This window comes from Homalodisca vitripennis, unplaced genomic scaffold (assembly GCF_021130785.1).
Source record: "Homalodisca vitripennis isolate AUS2020 unplaced genomic scaffold, UT_GWSS_2.1 ScUCBcl_7894;HRSCAF=15762, whole genome shotgun sequence".
NCBI lineage: Eukaryota > Metazoa > Arthropoda > Insecta > Hemiptera > Cicadellidae > Homalodisca > Homalodisca vitripennis.
In genome coordinates this window covers 2799-30634 of record NW_025784031.1, presented here as the reverse complement: position 1 = coordinate 30634, position 27836 = coordinate 2799, and the positions used below count along the sequence as shown (strand labels likewise).

At 32.4% G+C, this 27836-nt stretch overlaps 1 protein-coding gene across 1 annotated transcript in view; it reads right to left on the bottom strand.

Moving 5' to 3' along the window:
* LOC124374325 (rapamycin-insensitive companion of mTOR-like) overlaps positions 1–27324 on the bottom strand; it is a gene marked incomplete at its 5' end in the record, with an annotated part of 61735 nt that extends 34411 nt beyond the window's left edge. Inside the window, 11 exons of the mRNA XM_046832560.1 lie at positions 6563–6652; positions 7861–8069; positions 8580–8771; positions 11512–11613; positions 17877–17948; positions 19762–19887; positions 19928–20126; positions 21378–21536; positions 22353–22551; positions 25107–25237; positions 27146–27324. Coding sequence (XP_046688516.1) covers positions 6563–6652; positions 7861–8069; positions 8580–8771; positions 11512–11613; positions 17877–17948; positions 19762–19887; positions 19928–20126; positions 21378–21536; positions 22353–22551; positions 25107–25237; positions 27146–27324 — 1658 coding nt within the window. The remainder of the gene's footprint in view (positions 1–6562; positions 6653–7860; positions 8070–8579; positions 8772–11511; positions 11614–17876; positions 17949–19761; positions 19888–19927; positions 20127–21377; positions 21537–22352; positions 22552–25106; positions 25238–27145) is intronic.
* Positions 27325–27836: the final 512 nt, after the last annotated feature.

Here is a 27836-nt window from a genome sequence, read left to right as displayed (position 1 = left end):
TTTGAAGGAAATCCTTTACGGATTACAGAAAAAATATAATCTGAAGATTTTCATGGGGCGATATAAGTAAAACCATAAATAAAGTGTGGAGCGTGCAACTGCTGAAAACTGTATTTCCCACTCTGTGTGTCTCTTTCCTTCTCACTCTTTCTGTATCTATCACTCTCTTGCACCATCCCCACACTACCGTCAGCTGTCACAACGCTATCTCAGCATCACAATAATAACGTGTTTGCTGTTGTAGACTTAGACAATAGAATCTGGCAACTTTTGAAATTACGCTTTTATTTATTTTTTTTTGTCAAAACAATTTTGTGAATTTAATGCAATAAGTTTTATATGCATTACAATAATAAGTTATGTAAATGTGAAATGTGTATTTTAAGGAGGAGAAATTAAAAAAGTGTGAACAAATTTAATACTTTACACCGGAAACTTGAAAAAAAATGTACCTGTAACATGTAAATGCAAAATATTTTGGAGTATCGTAAAGAGAAACCGGTTCGAAGAAAACCTAGCAGCGCTTAAGCTATCGTCAAAATTTCTACTGAAACATCTTTAAACGATTGCTATCATGCCCAGTGTTACAAACTTTTTACAGCTATACAAATACCGTTTGATTTTCAAACACAAAATGAAATTACACCGGAAAGTAAACAGAAATGTGATGATGCACCAGAACTTGCTCAAGAGAGTTCCGAATTATCTATTTCTAGCACTTCCACAATGCATACTGTCAGTACAACAGTATACAAGTGTTAATGTAACAGATTAAAAAATAATCTATTGAAAAGTCACATTTGAGTTTGACTTTTTTAGAGGACAATTTTTTTAATGGGAGGTTTGTTAAAGCTTAATGTTTCTCAGCCACCATCATGAAAAAGGGGTGCAAACAGGTTTTTTTTATGTATCTTACAAACTGTTAGTTAAAAAAAAATGTTTAAACATTTTTTGGTGCTAATAAAATTTTCTATGACTTTACTCCTGTGACTTTTTGTTGTAGAATGAAAATTAACAATGACATTTTACTAAGTCCAAATAATATTTACTTAAACAAATTTATAAAATACATCAACATAAAAACAAACTAATTCCAAAAATAAATCATTTTAAATGATGATCAAAATAACAGATAATTAAAATAAGATACAAAATACAAACCTGAACTGACTTATTTCATATAAAGAAATATATATTGTGTAGTAAAAATATTTCCAAGGTGACTCTATAGAGAAAGAAACGTTAATGTGGCACTTATGGATTATAAGAACAATAAGGTTACTGAAGAAATCTATATATATAAAAGAAAGTCGTGTTAGTTACACTATTTATAACTCAAGAACGGCTGAACCGATTTGGCTGAAAATTGGTAGGGAGGTAGCTAAGAACTGGGAGAAGGACATAGGCTACTTTTTATCCCGGTCCCGATTCAGGATTCCGCCCCACTGGTCTCTAAAAGTTACGGAAATACCCGTAAGAAATACATTGCAGCAAACATATGTTATTAAGTGAAAGAGCCTGTTCAAATTTAATCAGCTGTTCTTTATAAACATATATAATGCAACAAAAGAAATATATGTTTATATCATTTAATTACCACTTTAAATTTCTTTACATTTATAGTTTGAAAGCATAGAGTAAGCTTAAGAGAAACAGTAAATTTTGTTTCAACTGTTTCTGCAATCACTGTTAAGCATACACTTTACTATCCAGATAATACAATTCAAATTTTACGTAAAAATTCACCTTTAACTGCAATATTTAACTAATATAAACCATGCTCGTGCTTGATCAGAAGAGCAATGCAGATATTCAAATTCAAATTCAAAATTTCTTTATTCAGCCATGTAACAGATTACAAGAATAGCGTCACAATAAATCTCAATATAAATTTATAATTGCTATATTAAAACATAAAAATCAGTTTGACACTCACTGAAAAAGTAAGATTTGGCTATGTAGCCTTCTACAGAGTAAGTTAAAACAATTTTTAAATCAAGACAGTTATTAGTTAAGGTAATTATTAGGTAATTTAAGGGGATTTTATACATTTCTAAACATACCCAACAATACTTAAATGTTACTTACATATTGAAACAAAAAAAGTCTTCAAAAGAATACAAGGATAATGTTAATAAATAATTTTTAAGTAGTTTTTTGAAATTTTCATAATTTTGCTCATTTTGAATATTGAGAGGAAGGTTAAACAAAAATTTTGTGCCAATGAAACCAGTTTTCTTTTCATAAAACTTCAGCCTATGTTGTTCCACATATCTGCTACGTCTTAAATTATGATCATGATGATTTAAAATACTAATTGGGTTGTTGTTTTTTTTTATGTATAAAACAGTTTCATAAATGTATAGATCATATACAGTTAAAATTTGAAGTTGAGAAAAGTATGGTTTCACTGTATCTCTTTGTTTTAGGTTAAAAATTATTCTTAGAGCTTTTTTTTTGTTGTAATAAGATTCTGTCCAGATTTCTTTTAGTTGTGGCTCCGTATATTCCTATATTGTAAGACATATGGGAATTTACCATAGCAAAGTAGATGGCTTTCAATGTCTCAATGCTACACACATTTACGACATTTGGCGTAAAGCAAATAGACCGGAGGACATTTTTTTTACCACATAATCAACATGTTTCTCCCAACCCAAATTCCGATCTAATATTATTCCAAGAAACTTTGTATTGTCTACTTGATTCAATTTTGAATTTTCTAAATATATGTTAGGCTCAAATTGTAATCTTGATTGTTTAGTACTGAACGATACAAAATTTGATTTATTTGGGTTTAGCAAGAGATTCTTGGAACTCAGGAAATCTTTAACAGTTAAAAGGTTTAAAAAAGACAAAAGCTCAATGTCTTCCTGTTTATTACCTGAAACCGTAATACTTGCATCATCAGCATAAAGGCATATTGAGCCTCCACCTGGAACCGTCCCAGGGAGCCCCTTTAAATAACAGAGAAATAAAAGAGGGCCCAGGATAGAACCTTGAGGAACGCCATGTTTAACTATTTTAAATTTTGAAAAATAGGTTCTAATGTAATTATATTGACTTCCAGCATAGTTTAAAATGTGTTGGATTTGAGTACACTGCTGTCTATTCTTCAAATATGACCTAAACCAATTGTATTCCTTGCCTTTTATATTAAAATCACTAAGGACATTAAGCAACCCATCATGTGACACACTGTCGAATGCTTTGGTAAGATCAAGAAAAATTCCAATAACTTTTTCATTTCTGTCAATTGAGTCTATAATCGATTCAATAAATTTAACACTTGCTGTAGCTGTGGATCTGCCTGGTCGAAAACCATGTTGCTCGTTATCAAGTAACTGATTTAGTTCCAAATATTTCATAAGCTGGTTATAAACTACTTTTTCATAAACCTTTGAGAATACGGGTAACAATGATATAGGTCTGAAACTTGATGGGTCATTTGTGTTTCCTTTTTTATGAAGAGGTATTACCTTAGCAATTTTTAATTGACATGGGAAAAAACCAGAAATTAATGATGAATTAATAATGTGCGTGAGTGGCCTGGAGATGAGCGGGAACGATTGTTTTACCAAAGCCATTGGAATATCATCAATACCAGTTGAAAATTTATTTTTAAAAGTCATAACAATTTTTTTTACTGCATCTTCATTAACAGATTCAAAAGTGAATTTTCTTGAACTTTGTGTTTTAAAGGACAACTCACTAACAATTTTAGGTTGGATGTTTGGAATTACTAAATTATCTACAGCATTTACAAAATAATCATTAAAAATATTGCTGACAAGGTTTGGCTCTGATACAGTTTTGCCCTCTACAACAATATGTATATTTTCATTTGTTTTAGTAGTGTTGTCAACTTCAGATTTTATAATTTGCCATGTAGATTTTGATTTATTTGTAGAATTCATTATTTTACTATCCAAAAACTGTTTTTTTTCATTATCAATTTGCAATTTAACTTCTCTTTTTAACTGTTTAATTTTCTGTTTTAAAAACTCGGTTTTCAGCAATCTATACTCTTTTTCAAGTTTCACAATTTCATCATTTTTAATTTTTACATCATTTGAAATCCATCTAACATTGTTATTTTTTTCTATTGTTAGTAGTTTGGGAAAGCTAGTTTCAAAGGCATAAGCAAATTTACAATAAAAAACATTGTATTTAGTTTCAACAGTAGCTTGATAAACATCTAACCAATTTTCGTGTGCCAGAAGTTTAAAAAATAAATCTGTGTTAGCCTTCGTAAATTTCCTACAGTATTTTTTAGTTTTATGACCAAACTCACTTTCCAAACCATAAATTTCCAACATAAGATAGCAATATCAAAATTGCTATCTTATGTTGGCTACAAATATAAAGAATGTTGTAAAACCAACCTTAGTTGTATTTTTTGACAGAAGTATGGTTCTCAGAACTCTGTGCGTACATATTCTCTTGATCGAGACAACAAAGCATGCTCAATCATGGCATCGGAGATATAACAAATTTGATCCAGAAGTGATACACGTGCAAAGCCTAAAATTTTATTTTACCATACGCAATTTCACTTAACATCTGAAGCTCATAATCATTAGACTGTAATAATATGTACCTAAAATATGCCTATTTTCGTTTCAAAATTACATTGAGCGCCATCATTTATTACGTTGTATGTGCGCTAATGAATTCCGACTGTTTGACTCCTGTCCACACTGGGCTAATATAGTTCAATTGTATAAAAAAATCATAGAATATTGGAGAAAAATTCCAGTTATTTCACAGGTGCATATTGAGACTGTTTTGAAATTTAAATCTTAAATAGATCATGAGCTTGGAGTATCTTTCAGTGACTATCAATTATCTCACAAGAGTAATAACGACGTTCAAAAGAAGTATGCCTCCTATGTCCCAATTTTTCTGTAGGAAATCATGTGCGAAGCCGTGGGTAATTGGGTATCTGGTTGTAATTGGTGTTTTATTGAAAATCAAGAGTTTTCGTTATAAAATACTATAAATTTATTGACGAACTAGCTGTTACCCGCAGCCAATCGCGCATAATTGCTTTTACTAAGTAATATAAGGACTTCGGTTCTTAAGATTTGCATGCGAAGCCGTGGGTAACAGCTAGTAAGTTATAAGAATAAGAAATAAAAACAAGTTTCATTAAGGAAGAAACTGAAATGATTATACGAGACAGATTACACAGTCACACTGAGTCCGCCTATGAAGGACAAAAGGTCAATCCCAAACATGGTTGATTCACCCTCCATCCTAAATAAATGAGAGCTGACTGTTTTTGAAAATCTAGCAGGGGATCACAGAAATACAGCAAAGCTCTCTTAATTATCTATTTGTGCTTTTTACCTTTGTTCTCAAGCTTTGTTCATGTGAGATTATAAAATTAATTTGTGTATTGAAGCTAATTAAGGTGAAATTTCTAGATACAGATTGAGAGGTGTGCCATAAGGCTCTGTATTTGGACCAGTCATTTTCATACTTTTCACTAATGACCTTCCCCAACACCTAGGAAATCATTGCACACCTCTTATGTATGCCGACAACACCACCCTACTCCTGAACCAATAATCTGCAGATAGTCTTGCCGTCTCATCTGACATAGCACTCAACATGGCCATCCAGTATTGCTATGGAAATGATCTTGTAGTAAACTCATCAAAAACTAATCAGATTGCTTTTGGAAGAAGAGCATTAGAAGTCCCAAACATTCCTGATGTCAGTATTGAATGGCAACTAAAATGTCTTGGCATAGATACTGACCTAAATTGGATCAAACATGTAGAAAACCTTAGCAAAAACTCAACATCAGGCACTTTGTGGTTAAACAAATTCTTTCTTTCAGTAGCCCAGAAACTGTAAAAATAACCTACTTTTCTCTGTTTGAATCCTACCTGTGTTATGGTCTAGCTGCTTGGAGCGGAACTACTGCTTCAAATCTTCAAACAAATACTAATCATACAAAAGAAATGTATTAGGACACAGGCTGGTCTCCAACTTCTTGAAGGATGTAGAGAAGCATACAAGTCTCTGAAGATTCTCACTGTCATTTCATTTTACATTCAAGAAATAATAATGTATGCTGATGGGGAAAATCTTCCAAGAAACAATGATGTACACCACTACAATACCAGAAATGCTGAACTCTACAACCTTCCAGCACATCGTCTGAGGCTCTATGAGCAGAAACCTTCGTACATGGGTGTGAAGCTCTACAACCGTCTACCACCTCACCTGTTGTCCAAAAGAGGAAAGGAATTGAAGACCGCTCTACATGGATGGCTTATAGAACGCCCATTCTACATGCTAGAAGAGTTTCTGCAAAAATCCTTCCCCTAATGTTAATGTATTTATGACACTATTTATAATATCAAAGATGGTAAATAAAGATATTCTTATTCATTCTCATTCACTCATAAATAACATTACAATAAAATAATTACAGAATATTTTACAATATGTAACATAGATTCTACAATTGTCTTAATACTGGACTCATTACAAAAATTTACAGCTAAAGTTAAATATGTAAATATTTTAAAAAATGGCATCTGGTTACCTGATTCTCTCATCAGATGAATAGTCCAAACTAGAGATGATCAATTTAACGTAGCAATCGTGTTTGGAAGTGGTTACCAATGATAACAGCCTGAAAAATTATATTTACGAAATTAATACCCTTCAATGAAATTCTCTAAGCTGTACATTGATTGACCAGCTTTGAAGAAAGAATCAAATGTGATTTGTTGAAAGAGAACATAACATAAGAAGTTTAGGAAGGATGAGCCTCTTTTTCAATGTAATTTCCTTTTTTAAAAATATAAAGTCACCCATCGGTGCTGACCACCGAATCATCAATTGATTGGTTAACCAGAATCCCCGTTATGGAAGTTTTCACCCATGTAAATGTTTATTTTTTGCTAAATTTATACTAAATGCTTAAACTCTCCTTAGTTCTGCTCTCACTGATTATCACAAAATTTTTATTAAATGCTTAAACTATTTTTAGTTTTGCTCTTGCTGAGCCGAATATACTGAGTCGTTCTTCTCTTGAGTCGTTTTCTATGAGAACAGAGCTGGATGTATGATATGATGGATGCATTAACATTAATAGCAATAATGTTGGTATGTAGGTTAAGATGTAAAACTTTCATGTAAAATATAGTTTAAAATAGTAAAAAATGGTTTTTTAAACTTTAAAATTGTACTTACTTAAAATATATACATGTATTTAATTGTCAGACATAAATGCACAAAACAATTCGGCTCTATTTATTAAGAGATTGTGAAAATAGGTTTAATAACAAAAAAAACCTTAGAACTTCCTTAGATATAAATCCAGAAATGGGTATGGCAAGACAAATTCTTTGGAATGTACCCAAAAACCATCAATGTAACTGATCAAACTCCATCACTTGTATTTACAATCTGTTTTATTTTTATATGTATATTTTTAAAAGAAATAAGAATTTGTCACTCAATACACTTTTATATTTCGTTTTAAAAAGTTTATTATTGAAGTTGATAATTTGGAATAATAGGTCTTTGGACATTTGCCATTGTTAATATTACAACATTTTTGTATACTGTAATAGACACGTGTACATAATATATCTTATTAAGGAGGGGCAGGATACATGTAGCATATTTTGCCCCCACTTAACCAAGTTTGTCTTAACAAATGTAATATAATCTGAACAGACCATGTATTTTTGGAGATCTAAAAAAGGGCTTGCAGAGATTTGAAACCTAAATTAGAATTTATTTGATTGTTCACACATATTCTTGTGTTAACTCTTTGATACAATAGTTGCAACAATGGCCATATTGTATTTTTGTCAATTATGTGAGACTCACACTTGTAGAATACCCATGTTGTCGAGCAAGTCGACACCCGCCTGGGAGCGAGTCAGATGGCCCACCAGTAGGAAGTAGTCTTGGCAAAGACTATTGGTGACAGCTAGAGGGCTCAGCATGCAATCATGGACTGACTTGGCCGTGGAGATTGCTTCCAGCTGTGTCTTGATCACAGTAAGCAGCTCTGACAACAACTTGTCACACTCCGACTGTAACCAGATACCATACATTAACTGATATCTCACATATAGACATGAATTGACTTGGCCATGGAGATTGCTTCCAGCTGTGTCTTGATCACAGTAAGCAGCTCTGACAACAACTTGTCACACTCCGACTGTAACCAGATACCATACATTAACTGATATCTCACATATAAATTTATTTTGCAAAGCTATAAATGATATGAATCCTACAGAAATGTAAGACAGTACAGTACACGGTTTTGTTTACAAAACGATGTTTCAACATTTTAATATTTATAATATCGATGAACTTGGTCTCTCAAAATATAAAGCCTATAAGTAGATAAGTTTATGATTTTCTAATGATTAATTGAAAGAGAATTTAACACGATTACAAAATAATACCAAGCAATTTGATTGCCACCAAAAAATGTTTTTTACTTGAAAAGGTTGTTATTCTGTACATTATTTACATCACAGTTTAAAGTTTTTTGGCATAATACAGAATCACATGAGAATTAGCAAGATACTGACTTCCTGGTAGCCACAGAGTAGACAGTCCAACAGCTCCATGGCGGCGAGTGTGTAGTTGTTGACTTTACGCCGGTCAGTGTTGAAATCCACACGAGACATTTGGCGTGATGAGGGCAGCACAAACTGTACCAACCTGCGTAGGAACTGGCGGTGGTTGCTCTCCTCACATTTACGCAGGCACTGTGGTCGGCTCTGCAAAAGAACAATTAAACTATTTCCAATTCTGGCTGGTTTCACCTTCCAGTTGAATCTATACTGGGTACAGCAAAAACTGGTATGTGACTTAAGTCTGGGCAAACGTACGGTTGTCCTTTTTGCCATCACTAGCCGCAAATGTCGAGCTATTGGGGAGCATGGCTAGATTGATAGATCTAGTCTACTGCGGAGGATTTCTGTTGGAGTTGGTGGGGCTCCTTACGCATTAAAGACAGTTGCTAGCCTGGACATAAGGGCGAGCTCTGTCCACTTTCACTAGAGAGCCTGGTTCAGAGCTGGCCTTTCCTTCTGCCAACGATACTGAGATTAATGTAAAAATCCTTCCTCATAGATCTCGACAAAAGGTGAACCCTACTCCCAACCTTACCCATCCTGTCACTGCAAAAGCAAGTGCAATGGTCCTTTTAGGACTAAGTGCAATCAGAGGTTTTGCAGCTTCTTGTCCTAAGAGGGAAAATAAAATAAAATTCATATTCATTCTTCAAGTAGAATAAAAAGTCCAAATATACAATAATTATATTGTTTTCAATAGCGTTAATCCATTTGAGATCAGGACCAAAAATTACATTACCTGAAATTGCACGCTACCATTTTGGAGATATGCCCTGAAAGTGAATATAGCCTTACTTGCAAGCGTTTTCTTAGAGTTACAAAAAAACCATAAATCAAATCAGTAACAATATAAAGGTCTTTTTAGCACCAAGTATACAGAAATGAATTAGCTTCAATAAAAATTAACATTATCAAAATATCTAAAACATTAAAAATGTGGGAAAAGATTTAAAACATGTGCAATTAAAAATAATTTTTACTTTGAAGACAATCTTCTTAGGTATCTTTTAGTTGGAAGTTATTTTGATTTGTTCTGCATATTTTTTTTATAAGTGTACCAAATAAAAAAATATGAATAACAATAAAAAAATAGTTTTTACTTAACATGTAAAAACATACATGAAACACATTAATAGTGAAGATAATAGAATACGAAATAAAAAAAAATTAAATTACTATTTTGGGTTTGTTTAAATGTCTAGAATGAATATACGAGGTCTGTCCAAATGTATCCGACCGCCGACCAGTAGCCGGCCGCGGTGTAACTGACCGGCTCGAACCGGTTATTGGAGGGGAGGGGCGAGCCTACTCCTTCCCATATTAGGCATTGAATACGATCAGGTCACTCAGTGAGTCACAGCGCTCTGTTCCGTACAGTACTGCCGTGTGTGTGCGTCGCATTTCAATATGACTGAACGTGTTGAGCAGCGCATTTGCCCTAAATTTTTGCAAAAAACTTGGCCATTTAGCATCAGAGACGATTACTATGATACAGAAAGTTTATGGTGACGTATCTATGGGCGATACTCAAATAAAAGAGTGATTTAGGGGGTTTAAAAATGGCCGCATATCAGTGGAGAGCGATGACCGATCTGGCAGGCCTGCTATGGCCAGAAACGCTGAAAATGTTGAACGTGTTCGTGCAGCAATTAATGAAAACCGTCGATTGACTGTCCCGAGAGCTGGAAAAAGATTTAGGAATACCAAAATCGTCAGTTGGTAACATTTTACACGAAGATTTAAAAATGAACCGTGTTTCGGCAAAATTTGTTCCTTGGCTGCTGACAGAAGACCAAAAGAACTGTCGACTTGAAATCACACAGGACAATCTGGATTTGATAAAAAGTGACCCAGGGCTATTTAAAAAAAGCATGGGTTTATGGCTACGACCCTGAAACAAAGGCTCAATCTTCACAGTGGAAAACTCGCAAAGAGCAACAGCTGAAAAAAGTAAGACAAAGTCGAAGTAATGTCAAGACAATGCTGACAGTTTTTTTTGGCCAGGACGGCGTTGTTCATCACGAATATGCTCCAGGAGGCCAGACAGTGAATAAGGAGTATTATCTTGAGGTCCTAAGGCAGCTACGAAATGCAGTGCGAAGGAAACGACCTGAACTGTGGACAAGAAGTGACTGGATCCTGCACCACGACAACGCGTTCCTCAAATCTTATTTAGCGTTTTTTTGTCAAACACGACATCAACCAACTATGACAGCCTCTCTACATTCCTGACATAGCTCCTTGTGACTTCTGACTATTTACGAAATTAAAAATTCCTTTGAAAGGTAAAAGATTTGATGATGTTGAACAAATAAAACAAAATGCGACGAAGGACCTGTTAGCCATTCTGCAAAATGAATTTAAGGAGTGTTTCCGGAAGTGGGAGGAGCGTTAGAAGAAGGTAGTAGCTTGTGGAGGGGAGTACTTTGAAGGGGACCAGATTGCCATTGCCGCAGAGTAACGTCAGTTCATGCTAGACGTCAAGATAGGATACTTTTTGGACAAACCTCGTATATCACCCTTCTAAATACACCTTACAATACTATTTACACTATATTAGTGCCAGCACAACTACTATCGTGTTTGACATTTGTTTAATTTAATGCAAAGTAAAAACTGTGTTTGTGTACATGTTATAAATGATGAATTTGATTTTTTCAGTTTCAGTTTTCAATAATATATATATTCTAAAATGGTTGATCCTTCTATCCTGATCTAATTTATTAGTGATAAGACAATGGGTGGTCCTAAAAGGATTAAAGATTGAATAAAAGCTGAGAATTGTTCAACCAATTGATTTATTTGATCTTTGTGGAAATATTGCATTATGTTTTTAATATTTCTTCTAGTTTTAATATACTTCAGAATACAAATTCATACAGACCTTCAGAATAGCTCGTATTATGTCCCAGTTCCAACCGAAGCAATCTTTATTTGTCAGCACATGGGAATCTTTGATCGCTTCATCACACTCCTTTGTCAGAAGCTGTAACATTGAAATTTAATATAAATGTCCTAAATCTACCAAGCAGGCAATTTCTTCTTAGTAGTTTGATTCTGGATACATTGTACCTTCAACCATTGAAAAAATAAATGTTAAATCACATCTTCGCTCCTAAAAAAAATATTTCTAAATAATGAATGGATATATTTTTCAAAAACGTTACAACAACAAAATGCTACTTAAGGCTCGGATTTGACTATTGCAACATTAAAATAAGGTGATATCACTTAGATAAGGTTAAGAACAGATCAGTGCCCTATTTCTATTTATACTGTATATAATGGAGTATTCAGTATTTGGATATCAAACGGTTAAAAAGAATACATTATTTCAGGGTGACGTAATCTGTGGAGAATTATAATTAATATGTTTAAATTGGACTAAATTTAAAAATGATGATTTTGGCATACATTTCATGTTACAACCTCTATTGAATACATCACCCAGTTTCAAGTTTTTGTTTTTATTGAAACTTGATTATTAGTTTAATTAATTTGCTATTATTTTTAATAAACAAGCTTAAATGCACATCAGACTTCAAGTCAGCAGGGGAGGCTTCACATTCATACCACAGCAGGCAACATCCTGACCCAGAAATTGACTCCCAATGAACCGATGTTTATCGTTCTCAATATCGAATAGAGGTGGGTTTCACACCCAATTTCAATCCTCCAAGTGAAATCGTTTGAACGTTATCATGTATACGGACAAGGCATTCCCATATTAATTTATAATTATATTTAAAGCTAACTAAGGATAATCGTTTATATTTCATGGATGTGTTTACATATGTCTTATATTTTAGTATTTAAACATGTATTTATTTATTGACCTGGCTACTGGCTGTAAAGTGACTTTGTCGATGAGTGCAAAAACTTAATAAGACAATAAATATTATTATTATTCTTCAAAGACAGAAATCTGCTTTCATCATCAACTAATAAAAAAGATTCTGCTAAATGTACAATCAATTAAACTTTGTTGTGGCTAATTGTAATATATAAGTATGTTTTAAGAGTACAATCTTTACATAAATAAATTTACAGTAACATTTCTTTGTACATCTTCTGTACACAGACACAAACCGAGTTCACTTGCATCTCCAAAACCATGCAAAAACTGCTACATTCGGTGACACACCTAATGATTTTCAGGTGGCAGCAGAAGAAATATTCTCTGTATGCGTGCTAAGCATATGTACAGACCCATGAGTATATTAGAATTTTATTATGTAATATAGTAAATCGTATATTATAGCACTGTATTCCAGTTTGGAGCTACAAGATACAAATTTAAAGGCACTAAGTCTTTAAATTAATATCAATAAAAGTCTTTAAGTTAGTAAAATATCAATAAAATTGTTGAGCTTAACATACAGAAAATAAATTGAGTAATTAGTTAAACTATTGTAACATGGCTCTTACATTTGTTTTATCAATTTCCCAGAGACGTACTCCAATGACAAATTGGGGTCCCATGGCATCTAAGGCATGCCTATTTTGTGCCTTATTTCATTTTTAAGCCACAGATATCAATTTAACCAAATTTCAAACCATGTTTCTAATTCAATGAAAATGAGTTATGGAGTTCCTCAAGGATCCATTCTCAGTCTTATGCTCTTTCTGCTTTATGTTAATGACATAGAATCATCACAACCACATGGAAGAATCATGCAGTATGCTGATGATATGTTTTAATGAAACTACAAAATAAGTTTTAGATCAAAAAGCCTTAGTTGCAGTAAACAGTTGTGTCCAGCATTTTTACAGCCTCAATCAAAAAACAAATTTTTCTAAATCCAATGTTCTAAATTTACCTTTGCGCTCGACAGACTGCAAATCTGGCTCTGCTATCATATTGGACGATGCCATACTAGAAGTATGTTCCTCTCGAAATTCCTTTGAATTTAACTTGATCAAGTTTTGATACAGAATGTTTATATTGATTACATTTGCTCCACACTAGCCTCAGGCATTTATGTTTTGAGGTCTCTAGCCAAATATTGCCAAACACTGCCCCATTCAGGTTATGATAATGACGGCTTGATTTATCTGCATCTCACTTACGGACTATTGCTGTGGGGCACATGTGCAAGTAACCAATTTTTGAGAGTTTTAAAACTTCATAAACAAGCGATCTATATCATTGCAAAACTAAAATTCAGAGAGTCATGCAGGCGAGTTCTCTGCAACTGTTGACTTTGCCAAGTTTCTACATTTTAGAAACATTGTATGTTTAACATTACTTTGACTAATGGACAAGATATTCACTCGTACAAAACAAAAGGCAAAGAAAACAACCGAACTGGGAGACATGGGACAGTAATTCATGAATGTTTGCCCTCACAGGCAGAGGTTCATCTCATCAATAGCTTGCCAAATGAAATTAAGTTTGCCTAAGCTTAAAGCATTTTAGGCTTGTTTGAAATGCCATTTAGTGCCGAATTGTGTTTTAAAGCGTAAATGAGTTTGTAGTGTAAAACTGGAAGATTGTTTAATCTGGAGACTTACTCCTGATTTGAGGTGGGAAAAAATTGTCAATGAATGGGGCAGAGTTAGTGTTAAAAACTATGTATAAATGAGAGTTCAATTTGAAACATCTGTCAAAATTATTTGATACTTGACGTTTGCTATACAAATGTACTTTTTGTCTCTGCAATAAATATTTCACTATTGATTTCTGCATCTTCTTTAATTACCTCTAACATAAAAAATGAATGATCAGTATAGGAGGAGAGAGAAATATGGTAGAAAAATGTAAGAAAAATATAGAAAAGCAAGTCAAAGACAAAATCTTAATTTTAGATTTTTATTGAGAAATATAGTAGTATAAAACAATTTTTTAAATCTTTCACCATTTAAATTTTTCAAATGCACTATTTGTAATACGATATACATATAAAGCTCCACAAATTGCTTCAGTTGCCATTTTCTTTCTCTTATTAATGTTTGTATGGCTGGCTCAAAAACCTATCAGTAGAGGGAGATATGTAGGCCAAACTAATAGAAAGCTCTGCACTCAGACACAACCGGCTCATTCTCTGTTAGGACAAGAAGACTAAATATTTTTAATATAAGATAAAAAAGGCTAATAACCTTCCTCTCTATTTAGCCAGTTTGCAACAAGCAAACCACTAAATAAACACACTTCACCCATGACTTGAATGTCAGCTACAAATTGCAAACCATATACTTGGTGATCCAAGCAAGCTTATGACATCGCTCTTCAGCATCCAACAATTCCTGCTACATGACACTCCAACCAGCACCAGATGTATAGCAATCAACCACAATCGTGTCATGTATTACACCATTGTAGCACTGAGTCATACTACTCCTTCGCTTGACATGCACTGCACTTTCTAATACATGACAATTTGAAATCTGTGTATTCTAAGATGCAATTTAGTGATTTTCTTATAATAATCAAGTCTTTGATTCTAGAAAAAGCAGTTCACCAGGACTTTGAGTTTGTGACATTTTATTTATCTCTGAGTTCAGTCATCCATCAAACTGTAAAATGAACAAAACCACCACATCTCACACAAAAACATTGAATAATTATTCATCAGTCATGAATAATGATATTCCAAGACCAAAGATAATACTTATACTAGAGTCAATATAAGTGACTTCAAATGCACCACTGTTCCAAAGTCATTCCTACAGACCAAACACAAAGGTCTAGTGATTTTGGCTTTTCTAATACTTCCATAATGAGTAAATATTTAAAATAAAATGAGAGATGATGTTAGGAATCAATCATAAAAATTCAAAAACTATTTACAGTACAACTTTTGTAACAGTCAAATTGACCACAGGGAGCTGTGGTAGACAAAGGGTGTGGTGCATGAGGGAATGTAAATGCTTTCTGGAATCCTAAACTCGACAGCCAGACCAGCCAACATGTTACGTCATTATATCATGTACCCATTCTTTAACTTCAAAATAGAATATATTTTGCATCCGTATTGAGATTTATGTGGTTATATGGAAATTTTGTGAGAGAAAGCTAGTTCCATGAAGTGATGTTTATATAGCATACCATGCTAAATCTTTAATTAATTGGAGTTGTAATCTATTGTTCTGTTGATTAAAGTCAAATTTAATATATTGAAAATTTGATAGTATTACTACAGTGTATACTGAATATAGTTTCTGTAATATAATAAAAACCACTACTTCCTTTGTATGCTGCTAGATAATGCACAACCATTACGTTGCAAGTAGCAACAAATTTTACATGGTGAAATATCTTTTCATGGACTAGATATTTAGTTTTCATAATAAAGTTATTAGTTGTTTTCATTGTGTTTAAAGTAATTTAATTAGTATGGCACTCTGCCTCAAATTGGAAACATTTGTACCAAAGTGACTTCAGGGTAAATACCTCATAATAAGACTCATGAGATAATTTGACAAGTGAAAAAGTTTATGTGAAGAGAAGTAAATGAATTTATGAAATGAAACGATTCTATACCATTAAAATCACGTCAAGATAGAATGGTAACAGCAAGTGGATGTTCTGTACCTAAAGTAATAAAAATTTGAAAAGAAAAATAATGCCTCGTCTAAAACAAAAAGTTTATTTGCCACTGAAAAAATAAATTTTTATGTTACGAATATTGATGATTTTGATATAAGTGTCAAGAGATCTGTTTATAATTTATATGAAACTGTAATTTACTTCTTACGCTACATCTTAATAAAAAAATACACTCTCAGAAACCTTAAATTTAAAAAGTAGCCTTTCAATCAAGTCTTCGAATAATAATAATAAACGAATTGGAGTTTTATACAAGAAATAGACCCATCGTTTAAGTGCACGAGTCACATGTTTTTGTTATGTCATAGAAAGACTGGTGCAATAACAGTTTAGAACAGTTATTAAAGCCACATTAGTAAAGAACAGTGGACAATTAAAGTCCATGATATATTATATTCCAATCAATAATACATTACAAAAAGAAGACAGTGAAAACATACTGTAGATGAATGTTTACCATAATATTTTTATACAATACTGGACGAATTACAGTAAAGTTAAGAATTAAATTAAATTGAATGTTTTAAGCAAAAACAAAAGTATAGTATTGAACGAACATTGCTATGTTTATATTCGTATATATTATATTATATTTGTATAAGTATTAGTTTATAGCAAATGTTAGATTTACTACAATATTACAGATTGTTTATGTACCTTGCGTTATAGTGGTGCAATAATTTTTATTGGAAACATTAAAAAAAATTAAATTTCATAGTCCTTTATAGCTCAATAATTACCCTGAAGACAAGAAAAAGTAAAGAAAAAGATTTTCTTCATTCTAAGAGGGATTGCAGGTGTTGAAAGTAGGTAATTTAGGTCATTTTGTAATGAAACTCAAAAAAATGGCTGAAAATAAAACATTAAACTTTTAAAATATGAACATGAGTTTATAGCTCCAGGGAGTGGCTTTTGTATAGATTTATGACTTATAAAATTTATTATTTTTAACCCCTTTAACCACAACCATTTTTCCATGGACTAATAAAAAGCCAGGGCGAAAATGGTCCATAGTGTAGAGTTGAGTAGGAATACATATAATTTTCAATTGTTCACAAATAGTTGTTCTTTTGGTTAGAGTAGTTGAAAAATTAATTTAACCCTTTAAGTAACGTAGGTATTCTTCAAGTTGTGCTCTACCAATGCCAAGCATTTATTATAAGTGTGTACCCACCAGTTTCATAGAGTTTCTATCCTTTTTGAAATGTAAATAAATTATAGGTAAATAATTTGCATACCTGTCATTTGTTACACAAATGTAATGATTTGTTTACCTAATTATAGATAAAAATTCAATATATTGAAATAAAATACTAAAAATAGCCTGACTCAAAATATAATATTTTTTATTAAAAAAAATTACTAACATGAAAAAGTTGGTATTTTTCATTTGAACATCTTTATGACGATGAGAAAATAACTAGGCTCTATTCAATAAATTCACTGTAAAATCCACTAAATTATGAACACTTTTGAAATTTAAAATTAAAATTATAGCTATATAAGTATTTTATACATGGTGTGATTATTTAATTATAAGTAGAACGATTTTTATCCATGTATTTTAATATTACTAAATTTTATTTTTTAATTGATAGTAAAAAGTTGTCATTAACCAATTTTGATGTGAGTCAAATTTTGTAGTCATCTGTAAAAGCAGGAACATAAAATTGTCTCTTTTTCAGTAGTTCAACAGTTACCTTGTACTGATGTTCGCTTTGTCCTCTTCGTATACAAATATACTGCTGCCAAGAAATTGTAGAAAACTTTCTCTGCAAATAAAATACTACTAAAAATATCTGTACTTTTATTCGAGTAGTTCCTCTCTCAGTTTAAAAAATGCGAGCAAAGCAAGTGGATCTGACAAGTCTATAAGGATTGGATAGGAATTATAAAAGAATTATGGAAGAGGAAAATTGTGGTACAAAATTTTATCTTTTGAGATTTTAGTTTGGTATGTTTAAATTTAGTAAGCCCGACAGTGAGTTAAAAATGCCTTTCACCAAGACAGATAAACACCACACTGCTCCTAAAGCGAGTGAAGCAAAAACTCAACCACAGACAAATACTTACTCTAACACTAAAACTATAACATTTTAAAAGAAAATTAGCAGATCTGAGTTTGATTATTCACATGAATAATACATTTAAGAAAGCATTAAAACAAGGGCTGGAGCACTAGAGATGAGAAACAGCATTTCTGAATCACACTACAACAATATTTATGTTTTATTGGGTGTATTGTAAGTATAGTCATGTTTCAAGACTGAAATAAACATCAAACAAATAAATATACAATCATCTCTCTTATATGCCCTAATATGTTTTGTACACACACATTTCCATAATGCCAAATCACAAACAATGAAAGAAAATGTTATTTCCACAATGTTTTCACAACCACTGGAAATAACAATAAATATTCTGTTAAAATAATGGAATAAGATTCTAGTAAATTAAAAGAATGAACAATAAAAAACAAGATACAGATAAAGAGTAAATGAAGATGTTAACATTGAATACTTTATTTACATTGAATTGCACATTTATATTCTGGGAGGGAAAGCTAATTTGCACTTTTACAAAATATAACCTAGCTTTTAACGAAATTGGTAGAGAAATTTTCAAAAACTGAAATTTATTGTCAGCCAAACTAATTTGTGTGGGCTGTTCAAAATACAAAATGTTAACAAAAGGGTTAAATATACTAAAGGATACATTTTAATAGGTCATATTTTTTTAATACACTGAAAACCTAATGTGTAAATGACAAAACCATGTAAATGATATTTATGATGCTTTAATCACTGCCAGCCTACGAAATAAAGACAGTGAAAGTCACCACTAAAATTAATAACTGAATTTTGCCACTTAATTATAATCCCAATTATTTCTTAAAAAATCAAAGAGTGTTTATTTTGTAATGTACTTGAAAATATTTGTACAAAAAAATCTGTTTCTAAAATGATATGATAGTATTTTTTATAAATCAACCCTCCAATTTTCTATTCATATGGAACCTAATCACCTACAGTTGTTTTCTTAAATTACACTTTGTTAGTTGGGGTTTTCCTATGAGTCAATGAAAAAAGTCTACTATATCCTTTCAGATTATTTTAGACTTTCCTCTTATTCCTTCTTGGACCTTTTAACTAGGGTGTTTATACTTGTTTATAAAATCTATAATGAATAAAAACTAACTAACTGGTGCATTTATCAGGAAATATTTTGTGGCCCTAATTGACAAAAACTAATACCTAAGTTAACAATGAATCAACAAATTTAATTTACATCATAAACATAGATTGTAACAGCACAAATATTATCAATCAAAATATTTTTGTGTAATACATGTATAAGAACAAGTATCTCACTTTATACATATTAAAATAATTTATGCTGTTGCTTTTGTACAATATTTTAAAACTAAATAGTTGAATTCATGCAAATTTGTTCATTTTTTTATACAACCACAAAATTGAGATGTTCTGCAGTGGACCACAGTATAAATAGTTATCTACAAACACTTTGATTGTCTCTACACATTCCTCATTACAATGTCAACCAAATAAAATCAATCTTTACCTGGTTCAGTTTGTTTCTGCTGTGTGTCTTCCCTTTGGCACGTGCCAATTCCACTCCGTCAGGCCCTGCTCGGCCGGTGACAGATGCTAGAACGTGGTCCAGATGAATACTGGCGGGGGCAGGACGCTGTCGCAGTAGTCGGTTGCAGTCGCGAGAGCGCCATCACAGCCCCCATGGCACGCTGCTGGGCACGACTGCAAGCAGGAGGTTCCGAGAGTGGAGTTCCAACACCAAATCCATCCGTCTCGCTGTGGGTCCACAATCGACCTCTCACTGTCCTGTATGGTGACCTGACATCTGCAGCATTTGTCATATCCGCCAACACCTCACGCACATCCTTCAAGAAGTGAGCCGTTTGGTCAGGTCTGAGAAAATCAAGAGGAATAACTAGAAAATCTTGTGTTAAAAATTAAAATGGTGAGTATCCAGAAAAGTTGTTTTAAATTTTGTACAACAGCCTCTAATGGTATAGTGACATATTTAATCAATATTGTTTAACCCTTTCGGTACCGCATCGTTTAAATGGTAGACAATATGAAATATGCATAAATTCCGGAGTCTACATTGTAGACGATCCGTATTTTATTATCATTTCATACATCATGTTCTATTTTTAATTAATCATTTAGTTTACAGCATTCTTCAAGAACCGAACTATTAATTGTTATTGATTTTTCTCTTTCACTGTCTCCTAATTGTGCTTTGTCATCACAGCAAAACTGACTACACAGTTATTGTTTGTCAGCTGTAACTTGTTGCAGGTTATGAGTTATGAGTAAGTAAACTTATTATTTTATTTATTACTTTTTTAGTAACTAGTTTATGATAAGTTTAGATTAACTTTTTACCTGTGAGTGAAATAGGACAGTTACAATATTACTTCTTAACTTTAGATAGGTTTGCACAAAATGGCTTTTTATCTTATTAAGATACCATGTTGTTGCGTTATAAAATTAAATAATGTATAATAAATGCTTTTATTTAATTTTAAATGCTCTTACATAAATTTTACGTGATGTAACTGATAAAATATAAAAATACTGTACATAAAAAAATGTACTTCCAATTTTAAATTCAAATAAATTATTTTAAATTTTTATTTATGACAACGTTTTATAAAAATAAGAATTAGAAAAAAACTGTTACATGTATCACAATCCTCATTTTACTACACACAAATAAAAAAATTGTATCAAAATTAGTTGGTTATTTTTGTGTATAATTGTTTCCCCAGACACTTAGAAAACTGTGAGAACTAGTCCGGCAACTATGTAAATATGACTTGGTGAAATAACAGTGGTACTGAAAGAGTTAATAACACTGGCAAAAAGTAAATAGTTAGTTTTTGAAAAAAAAAATTAAAATGTTTTACGAATTTAAATCAGATCTGTTTGAGTTTGCTACTCATTTTCCTGATGAATTACAACAAAGTAACAAAAGATAAATTGAAATATTTTATTTATAATCTATATTATATTCAAGTATTAAAGCGAATAAAATAATTGTGAGACTTTGGATTATAATATTGCTTTTTTTAAATTATTCATATAATTTAGGAAAAGTCACAGAAGAAATTATTTGATACATTTTAATGTATACACCAGACACTATCATACTTTGTTTTAGGCTTGGAGTCAGACAGTTCTTTCCGCTCAGAGTTGTGTGGAGAATGGTCACTGCCTAGATGTCTGTCACCAGTCTCACCAGCACAAGGCTTCCCTGTTGAGCTCTCAGACACTGTCCGCACTGAACTGTGACCACTCCGCACTCCCACCCTTGGACAACATAACATACCATCAATAGGGAGTCATCAAGTAGTGCAAGAGATCGGTATAATTAAACCCCAAACAAAGAAAATTGTAACGGAATTCCACTTTTAATTTTGCTTAAGAAATTTTAGCTCTACAGATTACAATAAATATTAATAATCACAAAAAATAAAAGTATTAAATATGGTTTTATGGTTTAATGTAAATAAGTTAACAGTAACCAATATAAGCTCCATCTACAACAAAAGTGAAATTTGTCCAAAAACTCTATTTATTTTGAAAAAGAAGATAAAACTAACAAAGACCAATGATATAAGTAGACTGGTGATATGTTGAAATTTGAGGCCTGCAAGAACAGTGTGGTTGTAGTTCATTCTAGTTGATCTGTTCTGTAAACAAGCTGTGGAGTAAAGATGGGGTGGGAAGAGCAAGGTGGTGTGGGGGAGGGTAGGGGTAAAATATTATGAAGTGCGGGGTAGAGGGAACAGCACAGCACAATCTAGAGTGGGCTGTCAAAACTACGACAATTTTGGCTGATACAGAGTCAGCTCACTTCTCCTGTATGGTCAGCAGTCTACTCTATTATTGGTCTCTGGCGAAAGTCAGAACAAAGGTCACATAGCAACATTACTGTCTTTCCCTCTTACTCCCTCCGATACTCTAAGTGGCTCTTCCGACACCTGCCCATTGAGATTCTTTACATTTGGCAGCAGTACAGCTAAATTCGGGTGTTTACAGAACATGTGTTAAACCAGCAATCTCTCTCTTTCTCTATCACATCAGTTATTTCACAGTCCCCTCAACCAATTTTTCAATACTTACCTCAGTGAGGGGATGTCCTTCTTCGAGTCACTGCTGGAGTTGGCAGGAGACACTGATATAACTGGTGAGTCAAAATAATCAGGCTTAATAGCAGCATGTGGACGGCCTCGTACAGCGTATGACAGTAGGTTCGGTAGCGAAGGTGTCAAGTGACAGCATTCAGGTGGAAGCAGTAGGTGTATCAAGTGTAGAAGCTCCCCTAATATCATTACAGATGAGTAACAATTTTAATAGAAAATGTTAATGCAGTGTTAAGACAAAGATAGTGGTATGATTCCACAATTCAAACAGTTGGATTTATGGTCTGGCAATTTCTTGATCTATTTACCAAGCATTCAGAACCCAGATAACTAATTGATTTGACACTAAGAAGTTTAATTAGAGTATCTTTAAGTTGGTTATCATTAGCTATTCTTCAATTACTTTTTCTATCTGGACTTCATACAACCTAGAACCGGTTACCACATTATTTCTCAAGCTCAGATTTGGTTTCATGTGAAAATGCGATGAACTAACTGAAATTTCCACTTAGAACTATGGAGTGATAATCTCAGATGATGACCATTCGTCTTCCATGTATAGAATCTACAATCAACATGAAGTGCAGGACTGAGCTTCATGTGACCTTCATAGAGCTAAAGGGTCACTATTGTGAATTTACTCTATAAGTTGAACATGGACATAATAATGGTTTAGCTTTATTGTAAATTTGCAGGTTCATTCCCTAATTACTCCAGATAATTTCCAATTGACTTTTTATTTTCTTCAACATAAATCCTTACTTTTTTCTTCACTAAAGTTTTGCTTGTGGGCAGTTAGGTCAATTTAACCAAGTTTGAACTGAAGAATTTAGGTTTACGGTCACCTAATTTCAATATTAATAAAAATCTGTTTAAATTTTGAAATTATTAACAACTTCATAAAATTGAGCTACTGCCAGTTTTAAACATAATATTTCATTCTTCTTTTACACATGCCTCCAGAGAATGCTTCCAATCACTGAGTACCACATGCCTCCAGAGAATGATTCCAATCACTGAGTACCAAACAATGTGTAGAAAACTTAAATCCTCAACAAACAGATACTGTATAGGTGAAACCATCAAGAAATAGAGAGTCAAGAAAAACTCATAGGGGTTGAAGTTCTATGACTTCCAGTAAATATGGCTGGTGGAGATGACGAAAATCTTTATCCATGTTGCAAAATTATTGTGAAGGACAGTAATAATGTCTTAGAATGTGAAGGATTCTATAAAAACTGGCACCACACACTACTTTTTAAATATATATGAAGATTATGAGAAGGTCAATTGTCTCATAATTTTAAAAACTTTATAACCTAGAACTAATGAAGTAAATTTTGGTTTATTGAGTTATGTTTTAAATCAGGGTTTAGATAATAAAAGTTCCTGTGCGGAAGGTTTAGGTATTACAATGCAAGAGTGCAAACCAAAATCAGATATTTCCATCAACTTTTATCACTCATTTTATTTATTTCTTCTTCTTACTATATAAATAATCTACATGTGTTAAATGACATGTTAAAATCTCATAAGATTGTACTTAGCTTGTTTACAATTTATTATGTTATTTTCTAATTACCATCATGATTACCTTTGAGACCAATGTAAAAATATTAGCTTACACTCAGCCAAATCGCATGGAGTGTAATATACTATCATCAAACTCAGTTTTGCTAATATATAAATAAAGTTCCGTACAATATTTCAAGTCTATAGATAAGTTTGTTTTCAAGATATCGTGTAGACAGACAAACAGTGATAGGCTTCATTAACGCTCAACCAATTATTATTATTACGATTGGATAGTTTAAAATTAAAATTATAAACCATCTTAGCCCTCGTAGTGTTAATCAACAAAATTTTGTTGCCTTTTTCCGTTCTGTAGTGTTAATCTACAACATTTTTTTCAATCAAACATTCCCTAACATAATCATTTCTGATAATATACTCTGGCAACATATTATTTGATTCATGCATCATTGGATTCAGGAGGAAAAATGCTAACGAACACTAAAATTGTATTCCTTTTTGTTATTATGGTGACTTAGCAAGTTTATTATTTCAAACATAAAAGAAAAATGTTGTCTGTTTATTGTGAACGCCATCTTTTTGGCATTTGTTTACTTTTACTTTCTGTGCCGAGCTGAGTTTCAGTAGTTTTATTCATGTTTTAGTATCATATTAAATGTGTAATATGTTGTTGGATTTTTTTGACTAAAATCTGTTTAATAAATTATCGGTTCTGTGTGGGACGACTGGAAAATCACTTGGCTAAAATTCATCTCGTATTGTTTTTTCTTTTACTAAACGTTATTTTCTGGTACTCTTTTAGTTCTGAAGAAACAATTTAGTCTTTAGACCATAATTTTTGCACATAAACTGCATATTTTCTTGACCACCAAATGAAAGTAGAAGGTAGTTTATGACTTAGTTCTTAAGATATAACAGTATCCCAATAAAAATAGCTGTATCTCAATATAACTGCAAATCTCTTTGAAATAGTGGTATTGTTGGATTATTTTTTGTGTTATTGGGTGGTCTCCAAAGATTTAAGAATTGTAGGAATTGGTTTAGTGATAATTTTATTTAAATACAATTGGAACGACAAAACCTATTAGTGTTTGAGTTTTACAGAAAAATTTAGCTATTGTTTGCAAAATTATTTGATCTGTCATATTTTCTATACAAGGCACAACAAACACTCTACTGTATAAGGAAAAACATGACTAACCAAGTAGTATGGTAGCTCGTACAGACAAAAAAGTGTCTTCTGCGATGATCACTTCCACGATAGCATCTAGTAGTCCAGCTTCCAAGAAACAATAGAGCAACAGTGACAGGTGCAGCTCTGACAGGTTCACTCTACACAACCATTTTAATATGTTACACTAGGTATTATTACTATCTACAACTCCTAAATTTGATTCTCAAGGAATAAATTTTATTAAGAGGTTTGATTCCATTCATTTGATTAATTATCTATTCTTGGTTTGAATTCACCAATTCTTTGATTAATTTATTGAACATGCTGTGAAATTTCCTAATTATATAAAAATATATATACTACAACTTCTCATACTTTTATTTATATATATAAATATGTAAATACAAGTTGGAAATAAAACGTGTGGTTATAAAGAAAACCGGATTAGTGTAGTAGCTACAGAACGAATGCAATAAGGCTGAACATCGTATCACGTGACACTCCTTTCCACCTGCTACTTCAGTTTTCAACTGGCTTCCAAACTCATTCTGCTCATAGTGCCAATTATAAACAGTTAAATCAGTTAATGGTTTGTCTCTGCATCAGAAAAATGTTGAGTGTCCAGAAAGAAAAGAAATAAACGTCAAATTTCTTTTCAAACTTGGAAAATCTGAAGTGAAAGATTTTAAATGTTATAACAAAAGTACAGTGATGATTGTTTATCACAAACACAAGTGTTTGAATAGTTTAAATTATTTGAAGATGACAAAGAAGACACAAATGATGACACACGTATTGGCAGACCATCATCAGCAAAAAGTTATGCTAACATTGAAAATATCGGTAACCTTGTTCAATAAGATCGCTGTTTCACTATCAGAGCAATGTCTGAGATAAACAGGAATTGACAAGCAGATTCTTCATGAAAGTTTCAACATGAACAAAGTGTGTTCAAAAATGGTTCCAAAGTGAGTCACACCTAAACAGAAGGAATGTCGAAAAATGAGTTGCTCTGACATCCTGTAAAACGATCCCACCTTCTTACAAAACGTTACTACTTGAGGTGAATTGTGTTTTTTTTTTTTTTTTTTTTTTTTTTTTTTTTTTTTTTTTTTTTTTACTATTGATCCTGAAACTAAATGTCAATCGATGCATTGGAAATCATCTATTTCTCCACAGAAAAAGGATGAATAACAAAAGGCAATAATTGTTTATATTTTTATATATCCAAGGGTTTGTGCACATTGATTGAGTATCAGAGGGGCAAACAGTGAACCAGCGTTACTACATTAGTATCTTGACTAACTTACTTGAGCATGTATGGAAAAACGGAATGATTTGTGAATAAACATGTCTTGGATTCTCTACGAGGATAACAACGTGGCGCACAATGCTTTGTCAATTAAGACATTTTTAGCCAAACACATCAGCTTAGACCATCAACCCTATTCACCTGACTTGGCCCCCTATAATTTTTTTATTCCCTAAAGTCGTCAGCTTTAAAAAGAAAAAAGACTTGAGAGTGGAAAATTGTTTTGGAAAATTCACATGGAACGGTGTAGAGACCAAGGTGGGGAGTTTCCTTGAAGGGAATGATATGAAATTGTAAATATGTGAAATTTTTTTAATCTGTGGGTTTTTCTAGCCAAACCTTGTGCATGTGTAAAAATTAAATGTAAGCAATTTAATTAATTGAAAGAATATTTTATTGTAATGAAGGTTTATGAGCACAAATTGATCACCATTAAAATGCTATTAAGTACTGATATAATTGTATAGCTAATCTGTTAAAAAACAAAAATAATTAAATTAAGTTTGTATAAAGAACACAGATCACAGATAAATGGCTTATTAACACATTAAACATGAAAATTGAAAATGACATCACACTTCAAAATTTGTTACAAAAAGGATCAGAAAGGTCTTGATCATTTCTAATAATTACCTTAACTAAACTTCACACCTACCTAATTCAATTCAATTCTTCAAAATTTATAAAATATAAAATTATAGTCTAATAGCCAGAATTTCCAGTAGAATAGAAACCCTGACATATTTAACCTCACCTGCTTTTGGAAAGGTGTGGAAGGACCATCTTTCCCTCTGCAGCCACAAAGCCTTCTGACAACTTAAAGGCCTCCTGTAGTCGGGACGGATCAACAGCCTCCATTGCCACACTGATTTCATCACTCCACTCCGGCTGGGCTAGGCACAACAGCTCATACAGCAGGTCCAGCACGGCTTTCTGTGCACACAATACCCATTACTTCCTTAGTAACTGCAACGTTATCATGTTATCTTCTAATTGTCCTCAATGTCCCAAGCTTTGGGATTTTATGGTGAAAGAAAATAATACAATATTTCTGTAGCAGCCTAACATGAAATGGTGAAAACTGGGAGGATGAGTTAGCAAAACTATGAAAATGACCAAGCTCTCCAATATGTTACAAAATATAGAAAATACTAACAGTAGGCAAAATATTAATTGCAAAAGTACATTATTAATATTTAAATATTATTATTATTTATTATATACTAGCGGGCCCGGCGCGCTTTGCTGCGCATTTCAATAATTTTTTTGCAAAAGTTGCCCGCGGCTTCGCACGCAATTTCCCGTTGAAAACAGTACACTATATTCACTTATTCTTTTTCTATCACATTCTAAACATTGCTGAGATAATTGATAGTCGTTCCATCGTGAGCCTCTTGGGCGTATTATGAAGGTATGTACCATATTCCTGCCTCTATCTAGCTGTT